This window comes from Fundulus heteroclitus, chromosome 8 (assembly GCF_011125445.2).
Source record: "Fundulus heteroclitus isolate FHET01 chromosome 8, MU-UCD_Fhet_4.1, whole genome shotgun sequence".
NCBI classification, from domain to species: Eukaryota; Metazoa; Chordata; class Actinopteri; order Cyprinodontiformes; family Fundulidae; genus Fundulus; species Fundulus heteroclitus.
Genome location: NC_046368.1, coordinates 33,842,309 through 33,857,209, shown reverse-complemented (window position 1 = coordinate 33,857,209; position 14,901 = coordinate 33,842,309). Strand labels below are relative to the sequence as shown.

General features: G+C 42.3%; 1 protein-coding gene across 1 annotated transcript; it reads right to left on the bottom strand.

Moving 5' to 3' along the window:
* Window positions 1-1,388: 1,388 nt before the first annotated feature.
* Window positions 1,389-13,985, bottom strand: abraxas1 (abraxas 1, BRCA1 A complex subunit). The gene is made up of 9 exons (XM_012853788.3): window positions 13,848-13,985; window positions 11,986-12,076; window positions 11,701-11,737; window positions 11,559-11,625; window positions 8,973-9,169; window positions 8,778-8,897; window positions 8,619-8,703; window positions 1,795-1,912; window positions 1,389-1,727 (listed from the first exon to the last, which is right to left on the bottom strand). Exons 1-9 carry the CDS (start codon window positions 13,926-13,928, stop codon window positions 1,474-1,476), a joined length of 1,050 nt encoding a protein of 349 aa, XP_012709242.2. The 5' UTR covers window positions 13,929-13,985; the 3' UTR covers window positions 1,389-1,473.
* Window positions 13,986-14,901: the final 916 nt, after the last annotated feature.

The window sequence follows — 14,901 nt, the reverse complement described above, 5'->3', positions numbered from 1 at the left end:
TAAATACATAAACCACTGGGTGGTGCCATGTTGTGTTGCTACTTCTGATTTCAGATGCCAAAAGGGGCCAAACCTGTTAGCTTTACACATTTTGCCTGTGTTCTATATGAATACGTGCTGTTGGAGTATAAAACAAGCAAAGACGGCCGTAAATCATTCTATTTGCCATTTTCTGTTTAAATGAGAAAGTAACCAAGAAAAAGGGAAATCCTGCTCTTGGCCAAACTGAGCTAGAAGACTCATTACTTTTTTTGAGTGTATTTTCAATTTTTACTCCTAGAGGGGGTGGTGTTTTCTGGGGTTGACAAGCCCAGCCTGCAATGTAACACCTCATACTAGTACCCTTAAGTTTGTAAGTATGGGAGTGATGGATGTTTATCCATGGAAATGGTGAGCAAGATAGAGGTTTTTCAGAGCTGGGGAAGAGTAGATGGATTCGACCTTGGTTAGTAAATGGGTTTAGCTTACCTAGTCTAAGGTAAAATTAAAATGTGGGCATAGGAACCTAAAACGGGCCTTACTAATTAGTTCATGCTGATTATTGATTTTGTCTAGCCCATTTTTCATTGTGTGCTGTGCCATTTGGGCACACCAACAGGGGGACTGTTACGGCTTAAGAGATTACAGATGCCGGAACTGCAGAGAGCAGTTAACAGAAACAGATAAACCCACAGACATTGGAGGCTAACATACCTAGATGGGACAGAATGACTGTTTAGGTGTAAATGGGCCAGCTTGTTCAAATCTACATTAAAGTACATTATCCACCAATGTGATGCAATAAACAGTCAAATTGTGCATGCCCTTGTAGAGGTGTGCACAGTTGGTCCTACTTAATACTTGTGAGTGATGAATGGACACTCTCTCTTAAGCCTGGAAATCTACATGTCTCACACTGTTTTATGTATGAGAGTTCAGTACTGTAAATATCCCTCTGCCTTGTTAAATATGTTAATGTATGGCAGTTTCAAGAGTCTATATTTCTACAGAAGTCTACAATAAGAGAACACTTTCAGTTTACCTGTATTGTTTTTTCACAGGAGAGAGGGGTAGCCATATTTGATAAATGAACATACCCATAGTTGTACAATCGTGCTACAGTCCTGGAGGGCTCTTTACAGATTTGTAATATTTGATTTTTCACACAGAAGCCATTCACCAGCCAGAGTCACTGAGTTGGTAAGCCAGAAGTCCATGACTTTGTTTAGCAGCTCTGTGGCAAATACTGTGATGCAATTGTTCAAAAAATCTAACAGAGAACACTGAACAACTGAAAAATATGACCCAAGCAAAATATTTGTCCCCTTTAAATTTATCTGAGAAAGAGAAAAGCTTTCTTTCACAAGTTTTAATAGAAAAATTATTTGAAAAGAAAACATATCTACACATTTTGAAATGCAATTAAGCCTAGTATTTATTTGAACTGAGACTTTCCACAGAAGAAATTGGGAGGGTGAGGTGCAGGATGGGGAATCAGCAGTTGTTCCTCCTCCGTTTCCTCCCCCTCCCCTGCAGCGTCTCCCTCTGCTTCTTCCCGCAGCTGTCCAGTACCAATGGACCCTGGTCAGGCTCTGAGTCTGAGTGTGCTGGAAAAAGGTGTTTGTGGGGAACAGGGAAGGCCTGTGGGTTCAGAGTCTGTGTCAGGAAGAGAGGAGAAGAACCAAGCAACGCTCTGACGGCCTCCAGCAGCAGCTGGTTGTTCTTTGGCGGCGCTGGAATGGCGGTTCCTGTGGAAACACACTGGGTGAGGACGGGCCTGGAGTTGGGATGGCTTCAGGTGGCTCTGCGTCTTACCGGCAGCTTCCCTCGCTGAGCTGTGCTGCTTCTCTCTGAGGCTCCTTCTCAGGGCTGACACCTCCGCCTGAAGCGCTTCTACTGCACGCTCACTCACCTCCACCTCTCTGCACACTTTCTGTCCATAAACACACACAGAGCAGGACCATCTGAATATAACGGGTTCCCATACATTTACCAGGTCCAAGTGCACACGCAGATTAGAAGAGCCCCTCTACCAAAGGTATTTCAATCAAGATCAAACCTAAAATAAAACCCTGTAGAAACTAGAGGAAGCTGAAGAGACAGCAGCTAAGAAACCGGGAATCAAATGTGGTTTATTGAACATAAGATCTCTCTTTAAAGACTTTGACCTGATTTGTGATACTCTGATTTATTGTGTCAGAAACCTGGCTGGAGCAGAAAGTTTTAGTATAAATCAACTCAACTAATTATTTACATTTTCAATTCAACCATCTCTTAATCAGATTAATTTAATAATCCCAGGACAATTAATAGCAACGTTTATTTCATATTTCGTTTTCGCTCCCAAATGGCAAAGCAAGAAAACCACTTGGCCTCATCTTTCAGTATTTAACCCCGTCTCTCTCCTAGCCTAGTCATGGCTACTGGCTCAGCTTTTTCTGTGGCTACGCCCTGCTGCTGCGTCAATACAGTGATTCCAGAACATCTGGTGCTTTAGGTAAAGTCGCTATTAAAACAAAAAAGTTGCTAAAAGTCATTGTTGCTGGTCCTTTTTGAAAGAAATCTACCAGAGGAGTCTAAAAAGTCATTAAATATAGCAACAAAGATGCTAAATGGGCAACAGTGGACTGTCGCCTCTAGTTTTCCTTCCCTCCTGAAAGCAGCGCAGTAGCCACTAGCAGCTTCCCAGCCAGACTGGAAGAAGCAGGTGGTGTTGGTTTATCAAATTAAGGTACATTTTAACTTTTCATGATATTTAAAGTCATTTCAAACTCTGATTAAGGATAGTATAAGTGTGCCAATATAGGCTAAACATAATATATAACATTAAAAAATTAAAATAACTTCTTTCTGAAGGTGTGGCGGCTTTAATTTTGCCGTGGCAGTGCGCAATGATCCATTACATGAAGCTGAATCCCTGAGCCTTTTACTTTTCTCTCACATACAAGGTACTCCTGGATCAGTGCTGCCATCTTCTCAAACCCTCAGTCAGTCGTGGCAGATGGCCGTTCAAACTAAGCCTGGTTCTGCTGAAGGTTTCATCCGGTTAAAGGGGAGCTTTTGTATCCACTGTAACCCTAACCCTACCTTAAACAAGAACATTTGAACCAAACTGAATAATAAACTAAACTTGATTGCTGTTGTGATGGCCACACCTGCAGCCACACAGTCGGTAACCTCACAAACCACTTTTTCACTTTAAGTTTTCATGTACTGAAGTATAAATACATAGAATTTTTTTTTTTTAGTGTGACAATATTGAAGGACATTAGTTCCAATTGTAGCGCACACATTTGGTTAACTTATGTATATATAATTTTGTCACATACTTAACATCTGTTTGTGCTTTCTTTTTTGGTGTTGAGGGGAGTGCCTTCAACTGGGCTGAAGCAAAGGACTCTGGTGGGCACATTCCAATCCCTGATTGAGTCACTGATTGGGTGGTACCATCTGGAGTTCCACTAGGGGGGAGAAGACCATGGAGTCCTCATTCTAAGTCTGTTGCATAATCTTTCTTTTGCTTTTGTGATTTGTTTATTTAGTTAATTTTGTTTAGTTATTAGTCATTTAAGTTTAATCCTTAAACTAACTGTTTAGTTATCTTCGTTGTTGCGTAAATGTTCCCTTTCCCTCTTCCTCAGTGTGTCAGTCTGGTCTGATCAGCCAGTATTTAAAGTCTAACTTCTGGACTGAATGTATTTTAACGCAGATGCATTTAAATAGTCACCAGAGTAAAGAAATGTATATTATATGTGAATTATGTGCGCCGTTTGGAAGTAATTTCGATAAAACTTGCTGTATAAGCGAAAGAGCCCGAACATTCCTCAATCAGGCTGCTCTGGAATGTGACGTCACAAACAGAACTAGTACCGTGCATCCGGCTGCTAACACTACGACTTTAGCTACCGATTTATTAAATTTAATTAATAACTCTTACTCTACGTACAAAAACTTAATTAAAAAAATGTCTGATACATCTACAAACCCCACCTCAAGCATCGGCGACTCCGATACCGAATATATATATGAAGAAACGGAGTTTGAACAAGGTGAACCTAAGGAGACTATATCTAACCTGCCCAAGACATAGAGCCCATGCTCCATTGTAAGTACCCCTCAAAATCCTCGCTCGTGTGAATTGCATAAAACACTTGTCACTGCCGGCAATCCAGTCCTTTCGTGTTTCTTTTACGAATTTATCCCATTTCTTTCGGACCTTTTGATCCTTCGGCCAAGTATGTAGCGCTACTTTCTGGCCTGCAGTAGACCGCGGTGAAGTTGGTTTGACATTGGACATTCAAGCTCCGCGGAGTCAGCGGAGCACTCTTGACAAACAAATCAAATCAAATTTGTTGACGCTCCCACCGCATATGGGAGAAGGGAGCAGCTGAGAGACGCTGGCCGAAATCGGAGTCCTTCAACCGGATCAACCGTGAGCTAGATCCCGCTGACTCCGCGGAGCTTAAATGTCCAATGTCAAACCAACTTCACCGCGGTCTGCACTAGGCCTATAAGCGAAACTACAGCCACCAACTACGCACCTAGAAGGCATTTTATTGTGGACTTAGTTTGGCGATTTTTTTTTAAAAGCGCTGGCTCAAAGTAGATGTGGATCAGCAGATTTGGTGTGTGAAAGAAGATACTGGAAAACATGCATATATCCTTCGTCACCGTACCGGTTGTACAGTGTAAACAATGTGTGTTTCTATGCAAGTTCGCTTCGCGCATTCTTGGTGTTCTTCAACTGACGTCACACGTCGGAAATGGCCAATCGTAAACGGAGGCAGCACTCAAACGCAAAATACCATAATCGGTGTAAAAAATGCGCAATATTTCATATTTAAACTTAATTTGAACACTTTTGATACATGAATATTCAAAGTTTACCTTGTTCTGGAAGTTATTCAACGGTTTTCAGGATTTGTTTTCAGTCCAAGAGTTAGACTTTAAGCCCCCTTTGTTTGTTGTGTCATGTCTGTTTGTTTGTTTGAGCAGTTAAGTTTGAGGTTTTTGTTGTGTTTAACCTTGATATGTTTGACTTGAGTTAGTTTGTTCATTTGACCTCTTTTAAGGGCCCTATAATTATTGTTTGGAATTTTTGTTACTTTGGGGAAATAAAACCCAGTTTTGAAAATGACCACTGTGTCCTCATGCTTGACCAGCTCGGTCCCTCATAGCTGTGCTAACTAGGATCAAATTAAATGGATGTCCTTCACCCAGAACCTGTCTGAGTACGTTTAGATTGACTAGAAAGTGGCCGGACCCAAAATTTGTCATAAACTGCTGCTTTATAAATAAAATTAATTGGATGTAGGAAAGAAGTATAAAATGAAGAAAGGATAGAAGAAAATTTAAATAAGAGAGAAGACAAAAAAGGAAAAGAAGAAGATTGTTCAGGAGAAAGAAGGAAGGACTACTAATGAACCTTATCAAACAATTCCATTACTTTGCATCGCCCAAACCCACACTAAATAAATTAATTTTGTGTGAACCAAAAGTGCATGGATCGGGTCATACATAGACAATTTTTAATTAGGAGATCAACGTCATAATATTGCCAGAATAAAGCAGTAATGATATGAGAGTAAAATGGTGATATTACCAGAAAAAAGGTTCTAAAATAAGAAGCTTTGATAATTATCAAGAGCTGACATGATGTGATCAAACTGCAGACACGGCCTGAGCCGAGCATTTTATCGCAGGGGTTACACTGCCCTCTCTCTTCAAGCAGAGATTTTAGTGCAGCAACGGTTCAGTGAAAAAATAATATTAACATCCTGCTTTGTAGACCTGAGGCCCGTTCTTCGTACGTTACTTAAAACATCTGAGATCAAATGACACATCCAAGATGATTTCATCCGGCTAATCCTGATCCGGCTAATTGGGTTCTTCGAACACACCTGTTGTTTATGATTAGTATGGCTGGATTGAGTTATCTGAGATAACTGCGCGTTCATGCGTTTGTTAAAAAGGGGAAATGTTTTGATAGTAGAAACATTGATCAGCAGCGCTGCTATTGGCTGTTCAGCATGGCCAAAGAACGCCCACAGTTTTTCTCTCAAGCAGAACACGAGCTTTTAATGGAAGGTTATGCCGAATTTGAGTCATTATTTAAAACGACAGGTAACACCTCAAAGTCTGTTAAAGCCAGGAGAGAGGGCTGGAAAAAAGCAGCAGACAAATTAATGCGTAAATACTGTCCATGGTAGATGTTTCTATCACTTTCTACAGTATGTATTTTTGCATTTTAATAATTTCATATTTACTTTGTTCTTTTATTACAGAGCCTCCACGGGAGCCACTAAAACATGGGGAACAAGTAAAAGTGAAATACAAGAATATTCTACAAAATGGTAGCCTTTAATTATTATACTTTATTTTAAAAAGCCACTTGTTATGTCAAGAGATCCAATATCGGTGTCATTCTTTAGACACTGAAAGTAAAGGACACGTGCAAACTGGGAATTTTAACAAAAAACTTATTTATCTATAAAAAATGAAGTTTTTCCTTTTCCAAGTCATCCACAGTTTACACGGTAAAACTGTATTGCTCCGTGTCTAGATAATCCATCCATAGTTTTTTCTAATACAATATACGGCTCGACAGGAAGCAAGCCTTTCAAAGTAAAACTAAACTTCACAATAAAATGGCTTGAACAAATCTTCTTACTGAATATGATAAAAATAAAAAGCAAACCATCATACAAATAACTTAAATATTTTCTATTTATGGCTCTAACACAACTTTTTCCTCTTTAAAAGCCACTGTTAAATGATGTGCTTGTCTGTTTCTAACAGCCACCAAAAAAAAAATCTCTCTACAATTACTGTCGCGCTGCGCTAAAGGATTCTGTCTATTGCGCAATACGCGATTAATTCGAAAAAATCTGCAAATTATTCTTGCACCTTCCGCAACAGGTTGCTGTCATAAAAATGGACATGGCTACGACAGACTTCCCTATCTCTTCTGCTTATACTGCCGTGATCTAATCTTGTTTACATGAAATAAGCCTGCTCGCGAGCAGGTTTAAGCTGGCGCACATGTTGCTATGACAACAAGTCCAGGATGAGTTTCGAAGAACCGAACAATCCGAGATCACGCCAAATCGTCAACAATCAAATCCAGCTTACTGAGTTAGCGACGTACGAAGAACGGAGCCCAGGGCAGGATCAGCAGCAGCTTTGCATGTGTGTGATTCATTTGAAACATGGACACACAGAGGAACGAGTCTCCTTCAGCAGGCGGGCTGCAGGCAGCAGCAGGACAAAGCGCTGACTTCAGTGCTGGGAAGGTGGGAGGGGCGGGGTCTGCAGCAGCACTTACTGCTCGCTAAAAACACTATACTGCAGACCGCTCCATGCTTTTACGTGTTGTCGCTGAAGTCACCAACAAAACAGAAAAGTCGCTAGATTTGTCGCTTTTCTTTAAAAAAGTCACTAGAGGGGGCAGCAAACTCACTAAATCTAGAGACAGCCCCATTTGCACAGGATTAGTTTTGCTGGGTAAATACATCACCCCCCTACATCAGCTTTTTATGTGGCGCATTCACACGGGATAGCCAAAGTCGGAGATTTGCTGGAATGTACGGACATATTTGCTGCTTATTATGCATGTGAGTGGCTGTATAATAGAAGCAGTGCAGCCAATAGCTGCTTATAAGTGTCTCTGGGCTCTAATTTTTTCTGAAGTTGCCAGTAGATTTTGTGAGTCTGGCTCGCTTTTTTTTAATGTGCAGTCGCTTAATTAAGCTTGTTTTTTCTCTAACAGAACCCCTCCTCCTGTCTATCGCACTGTGCAACAACAGCTATGTTGCTCTGCTGTTGCATTATACAGACATTCAGAGCCGGTTAATGTCTGTCCCCATACGTAATATGTATTACGTACCCACCCACCCCTGACAATTTCACAAACAGGAAAAGTCGTGGAGGGTAAAAATTTAACACTAAATGCATTAATTTATACATTACAGAAACGGGATCTGTATTACTGTGTGGCGGGTTGCTTACTGGGCTTGTTTTCTGACAGGGTTCTGCCGGACCAGACCCAGGGTTTTCTAAACATGCCAGTGCAGCTTCTATTCTCCACCAAACACAAATAAAAATGAGCCCAGGAAACAAAAAACCTGCCACTTCACATATCAGATCCCGCTCATATCTGTCCAAATCACAGGGACTCCCATTTGCATTGGATTAGTATCATCACAGGACAGAATAAAGCAGTGAAATATTGTAGGTAATTTATGGGGGATTTTTACTTACAAATTACTGAAATGGTGCATTCGCACCACAGACAATCTCCATGATCATTACAAATCACATGTAGACCCTTAGTAAAACTAATCCCATGCAAAAGTTGCTGAGTTGGCAACAGTGGTTGTTTGCACGTGAGTTGGACTGAAGGTGTATCGTTCACAGCAGGCTACAAGCGGTGGGAATTTCTCGTTTTTATCGTGAGATGAGAAATTATTACCGTTATCGCCCACGATAACATATCGGCCATCCCTAGTGTGGATGGATATGAATATTTTCCCACACTCATCTAGAACCAGAAAACAATGAACTGAAATTCCAGACTTCTCCAGTGTGAGTAGGAACCATGACGACGAGAACGTTTCAACGCTCCTTCACACCTCCCTCACCTGCAGCTCGGCCTGCAGAGAGTCATTCATCTTATTCATCTCATCCACCTCCTTCACCAGCCCACTGGAGCAGAAAAACCTGGACCTGGAACAGAGGCGGGAGCTTTTAGGAGCAGGAACACGGATGCTTTGTTCGAGCAGATACCCGTGGAAAGATACCCATGTTTCTTCATGGTGAGGCTGTAGCCTGAGGCGGAGCATGGAGCGGAGACCTTCCAGTAGCCCTGCTGTTCCAGCAGACCCAGGTTAGTCACCAGCACAGGGATGTTCATAAAGCGTCTGGGGAAGAGAAGACACGGACATTAACGCTCAGCTGAAACCATTGTTCGCGGGTAGTCGTGTGAAGAGCGCCACCTGCTGCGAGACGTGAAGGCCGAGTACTCTATCCGGTGGGTGGAGTCCGTCGGAGTAACTCTGCTGGAAGTCAGCAGCAAGAAGATCATGTGAGGGTTCTTCAGAGCGCTCTTCATCTTCTCGTGGACCAGCTTCTCCCTGAACGTCATGTGCTGCTCCGAGTGCCTGCGCTGTCGGTACCAGCCGATCACACTGTCCTGTAGGGTTGGGAATTGATATGATTTTCACGATTCTGATTCCCTTATCGATTCTGTGAAACGATTCGATTCCTTATCGATTCCAATTTGGAGAAATTTTTTTAACCTCTTAAACAAAGATAGACATGGTATTGAGCATTTAAATTTAAAGTAATACTAATTTGACATTTTAGAGACATAAAAAGACAACAAATAAACATTAAAGTACGGTTTGTAGGTTGGGTTCTGCAATGTTATGAGTATAAAACTCATCTTTAGAACCAATCTCTGCTCAAAATGGTGATCTGCACCGCCAAATCTACTTTCAGCAGTTATCATCAGTTATTGCAGCCGTGAACTGCAGAAAATACGGTCAGAGCGGCTCCTTCTAAGTTTACTCTGCTCCTGTCAGGATGAGCTGCAGTGCATTATGAGGCGGAGGGATATTTCAGCGTCACTTAGTTTAGAGCCCAAACAAGCGACTTCACTATCAGAAACAAGCCCAAAAAACTGCAACCCCACAACTCATGAAATTTAGACTTTAGAAAAAACAAGACCAAAGTCGCATAAAATAAGTGGGCTTCGCAACAGTGAGCATCAGCATTCTATCGAAGTGTGTCATATCACTCCGCCCCTCTGGTCGGGTAAACAAATGTCCCGGCAAATTCTACATTATAAAAAAGAAAACCCTACCAAAAAGTCTCGCTCTCATGTCATCTTGAAGACATTCTTCTTCGAAATGTTGGCTACAGATGACGTTTTTTCTCTCTGGCCAGAAGCACGATGGCAAATTGGTAATCCAACAAGAGAGCCCGTGGTGTATCATGAATTGGAAAGGTGAAAAAAAATAATGTTTTTTTCACTTTTACCCGATGTATTGCAACATCCAACGGCCATGCACGTGGACATTGTTGCTTCAACAATAGCTCTCGCGAATTTCAAAGGTGAAGTCCTCTAGAAATCCGAAATAATTGTTGCTGATCGCAGCTGTGTACAACAGTTCCTATTGAATTAGCTGTCGCAGTGCCTTACCGCGACATTTCATCACAGGATGTGATGTCGGGCCACCCTCATACAGTGATCGAGATGACAATTTATGCTTTTATTTTCTTAATGATTAACCCTAAATTAATTAAATCACCACAAACGTATTAGTTTTAGGTATAGCTAATGATCCACTGATTTTTCCTTGTTGACCGGACTTCTCCTTTAAAATGAAGCCAAACTTTCAATCGCTTTACCCGATGGGATGGCATTTCTTTTGTTTTGCTTTTCTAGACATACACCTGGTCATGTCGTACTTGCTTACTGAATGCCGTGTGCGTAACTTGCATGAAAAACATGACGTAAGTCGTGCTGCCCGGCTCTGGTGCTGCCTGGAATCGATAAGAGAATCGTTAAGCGAGCTGCCAAACGGTAACCTGACTCAAGCCAGACGCATGTCGCTCTGACTAGCTCCACTCACATCCATCTGGGACACCTCCATAGGAATTGCCTTTATTCAAGGCTGGGCCTTATCAAAAATCCTTGCATATGATTGGATAAGCCACTTGTCTGTCATCTTTATCGACGTGCTATTTCAACCACTCACACCGAAGCCAACCCGTGACGCTGTGAGAGCAACGCAGGAAAAAACAACTTTTTCTTTTCCTTATGTGTTTGCGGCTCTAGTGGCACGCGTTTTATTGACAGTGAGCTGGCAGGAAGAGGGGGGAAGACAGGCGGCAAAGCACCGCGGGTCGGAGTCGATCCCGGGCCGACCGCGTCGAGGACTAAAGGCCTCCTAATATGGTTCGCGCTAACCGCTCCGCCACGGGCGCGCCCCGGAAAACAAAACTTGACAAATCAGGTCGGGAGAAGGCGAAAACATCGTTTCCACCAACAAAAGCCTTCAGAGCCGTTTTCTGATGTTCTTTTAATGAAACAATATTAGGTAGATTGGACAACACGGAAGAAATAGCAGCATCAATGTTAACGCTTGCTTCCTCAATGCGAGCCGCCATTGCTATCAAAACAGTCTCACGTCATGGTCGCATCTCCACTACGTCACATCTATGAAACTCCAGCCCTGCGTCCTGATTGGCCAGACCATAAAATTGGTTGGAGAAATCACTTTCTATGGGCGATGTCCCAGATGTATGTGAGTGGAGCTAGGCGGAGCAACATACGTCTGGCATGAGTCAGGTTAGCCAAACGGTGCCATGGAATTGGAACACACGGAACTGGTTCTGAACAGGAACTAGTTTTCGATTCCCATCCCTACTGTCTTGTCCCGCCAAACAGGCCAATGAGTCCCACCAGACCCGCCTCAGACCTCATTACACACAACATACTCGCTGGGAACATGACCCTGATCCCATCCTGCCCCGTCTACACACACTTTTCAGACTAAAGCCCAGCCGTTACCTACCTGCTTGTTATCTGCAAGCATCTGGTGCAGGACGTCCAGGTTCACCTCCCCAGAGCTGCTGTACAGACTGACACCCCCACACACCCCACAGTCAAACAGGAAAGACAAGACGGTGGCAACGGTTCATCTATGCAGGACTCACGTGTGTAATCTGTGGCAGGCGACGTGCTTCTGGAGGTCTGTGAGACAAACACTCAAACAGCTCAATGCAGGGAAAGCACTAACAGGACCAGTTTCTAACAATGAAACCAATCCTCAAATGTTGACTGTCTCAGAGCAGAAGGTTCATGAAGATAAAATACCAACTGCAGTACAACACTGAGTGTTACATAAATGCAATGAGCAGAGGAACTGATAAAACGATCCAGATTAAAACACATCAAGGCTAATAAAAGACCTACATGGTTCAGGAAGAACGGGTACTCACTGTAGATTTCCTCAATGTGAATGTGGTCCGACTGAGAGTCACTGATGGTAACCTGCTCATGGAAGCTGCTTTCTCCCAGCACCAGACCTTCCTGACAACGAGAAGAAGAAAAGCCAGACCTCAGCAGCGTGGAAACAGCAGCTGGGCTCCTACATGTTCACAGCTACAGGGAAATATCCGCTCAGGGTTTTTATGTAGGGTAAAAATCATTGCGACAGAAAGTGTTGGATCGCTCTCCTCTGCAGAGTTCACTGAACCTGGACCATGTCCGGCTACAGACCCCGCTTTTAAACCTAGTCAACAAAGAACTGAGGGCAGGGCGGTTCCATAAATATGATGTTAGGCCTTTTCTTCCACTCCAAAAGCAGTTTTGATGGGATTATTGACCTGTTGGAGCTGAGTCCAGTTTCAACCTGCTAGCTGCTGGTCTGAGTTGAAACTGGACCCCTCCCACTCTGTTATCTATTCACTAGCAGCTCTGGTAGGAATGCTGCCACCACCAAGCCCTAAGTCACACCTGTTGGTGACCTAGGGCTGGGGCCTTCAATCCTGGTCCTCAGGATCCTGCATGTTTTAGACGCGTCTCTGCTGCAGTATGCCTGAATCAAACGACTGTATGACCTCCTCAGCAGCCACCAGGAGCCGCAGATGCCTGTTAAGCTACCGTTTATTTAAATCAGGTCTGTGGAGGCAGGGAAACACCTAAAATAGGCGCTGATGTCCAAGAAGGGGCTTCTTTCTTGTTTGGCACCTTTCAGCCCAGCATTTACATGACGTGTGCAGAGGTTTCACATCTGAAGACCTACATTTTCCCCTCCTTTTCAATCTTAACTCAGTTCTGTGCACTTTCCTGCAATTTTAATTAGTTATTTCAGTGAGTATTATGGAAAAAAAAATATGCCTTTTCTTATCCTGCCAAACAGAAGCCATCAAGCCCTGCAGACTAGGGCTGGCTGCTCGATGTGATGAAATGTGATTGCGGTATTATGGTTGAACACTGGGACAACAGTATCTGTTGTGACTACCCCACATTTTCCTCACACTCCTTTTCCATTGAGATTTCTAGCTGGTCTCTGCGTCGAGGGGAGCGAAGCTACCCAGCAGGCCAGACGTGTTTCAAACACAAGCCCAGAACTGCATCAGATGGATGCGGAGGACAGCCTCCGAGCAGTTCTCTGAAGCAACCCTCTGGAAGCCCTGACACTGCCTTAACCCCAGAGATTTGATATGGTGGACAGCGTTAATGCACAAACCATTGGGTCTTATCAATTTAACATTATAGAGCCTTCAGCCCCAAGGAAGATGCACAGAAATAAATGTATACATTTTACCCTTAAGAAATGAACAATAAATCACATCTTATGCATCTGTTTCTTTTAATCATTGCAGTTGTTAGTCAAACAATGATTCCACCCTGGAAAACAACAGTTTCAATGAATAATTAAAAGCCCAAATTCTGAGTGACCAGAAAGTAGAACTACTTCCATCACTTTAGGGCCAGATTTACAGTTAAAGTCCCTTTGATGCCTCCTTGTTAAACTAAACGTATGCCGAAACATTAGTACAGGGCGCCACAGCTCTGCTGGTTCATTTAACCGTTTTTTAACTAAGCGCTTTCTTCTTGGGGAGCGTTTCTCATCGACTCAGCGAATATTTGAACCGAATCTGGTGCGTTGGCCGGGCTGTACTGGAGCAGCTCCTATCCAATGAGCGCTTTTTTCTGCGCAGAACGCAGCGGTCAATGTAACTATCTTTAAATTAACTTTCTTTCATGTCTGTGAACGTTGTTCCAGCAACAGCCTCGTACCGTCAGCCGGGTTCGGTAAACCCGATCGTCAAGAGTTCGGAAAGACTTTTCTCACCACGTCTGAGTCGCTGTTGACATGTTGGAACATGAGAGAAGCTAAAACTGTCCCCGAAACACGAACACTGGGCTCCGACATGATGCCTCTGACTACAAACCGCCGCCTTCTTCTTCTTCCTTTCCTTAATTGGCGGATTGCAAACAGCTTCAAGACACACACCGCCACCTACTGGACAGGAGTAGGTAACTCCAACACCTCCACTAACTGAATTATTTTTTCTCAGTTTTATTTGTAGAAATGTGAATAATGCTTTTCTGACATTATTAATTTCTTCAATGTCCTTCTGTTCCCATGATTCCTTTCAAACTTCATTCTCTCCCTGCCTCTTCCACCATTTTTTTTAATTCTATTTCAGCTAAATATACTACACATTTCATTACTAGCTACATGGTCGACATTTTCTTTTCCTCCACAGCCCTCGCACATTTCATTTGTTATTTTCCCTATTAAATAAAAAACATATTTCAGAAATGTATGGCATAACCGTAATCTCATCATTATCACTTCTCTCTTCTTCTTTGTCACTACTGTTTTTTTATTTTATTTTATATACTTCTTCTTCTCTAATCTCTTCCTTTCTTGTCTTCATTCCACCTTTGCTGCCAAATTTCTACTTCTTTTCTGTTAAATATAGACTTACCCTCACCTTTCCCAATTGGAATATGTAGAGTTATTTTATTCCACAAAGCCCATAGCTTCAAATTTTTTGATTTTTATCTAAATACGTCAATGTTCAATAATTGTGTAATATTTTCTGTATTTTATTCTATACTTATTTTTGCCTTTCTGATAAGTTAATTCTCTGTTGCTATAGAACTAACTTTAGATTAGCTATTTTTTTTATTACTGGTTTAGTCTGTAATTGTCATTTGTAATTATGTGTTTTTGCCACTGTCATGCCAATGACAGTACAGTTATTATAAAAAGGTCTGTAAAACTAAATAGCTGCATTAGCTAGCCTGTTGTAAATTGTTCAGGTTTTTTCCAACTCAACTTGTTTTCATTTTAGCAATCTCATTTTTCTTTTCAGATACTTTGCACTAATTTCTTC

Coding starts and splice junctions, on each gene's coding strand:
- abraxas1 (XM_012853788.3), bottom strand. CDS start 13,928: ATGTCGGAGCCCAGTGTTCGTGTTTCGGGGACAGTTTTAGCTTCTCTC. Junction 11,626..11,700: donor GCCTGCCACAGATTACACAC/GTGAGTCCTGCA, acceptor TGGGGGTGTCAG/TCTGTACAGCAGCTCTGGGG. Junction 9,170..11,558: donor TGCTTGCAGATAACAAGCAG/GTAGGTAACGGC, acceptor CCAACCCTACAG/GACAGTGTGATCGGCTGGTA.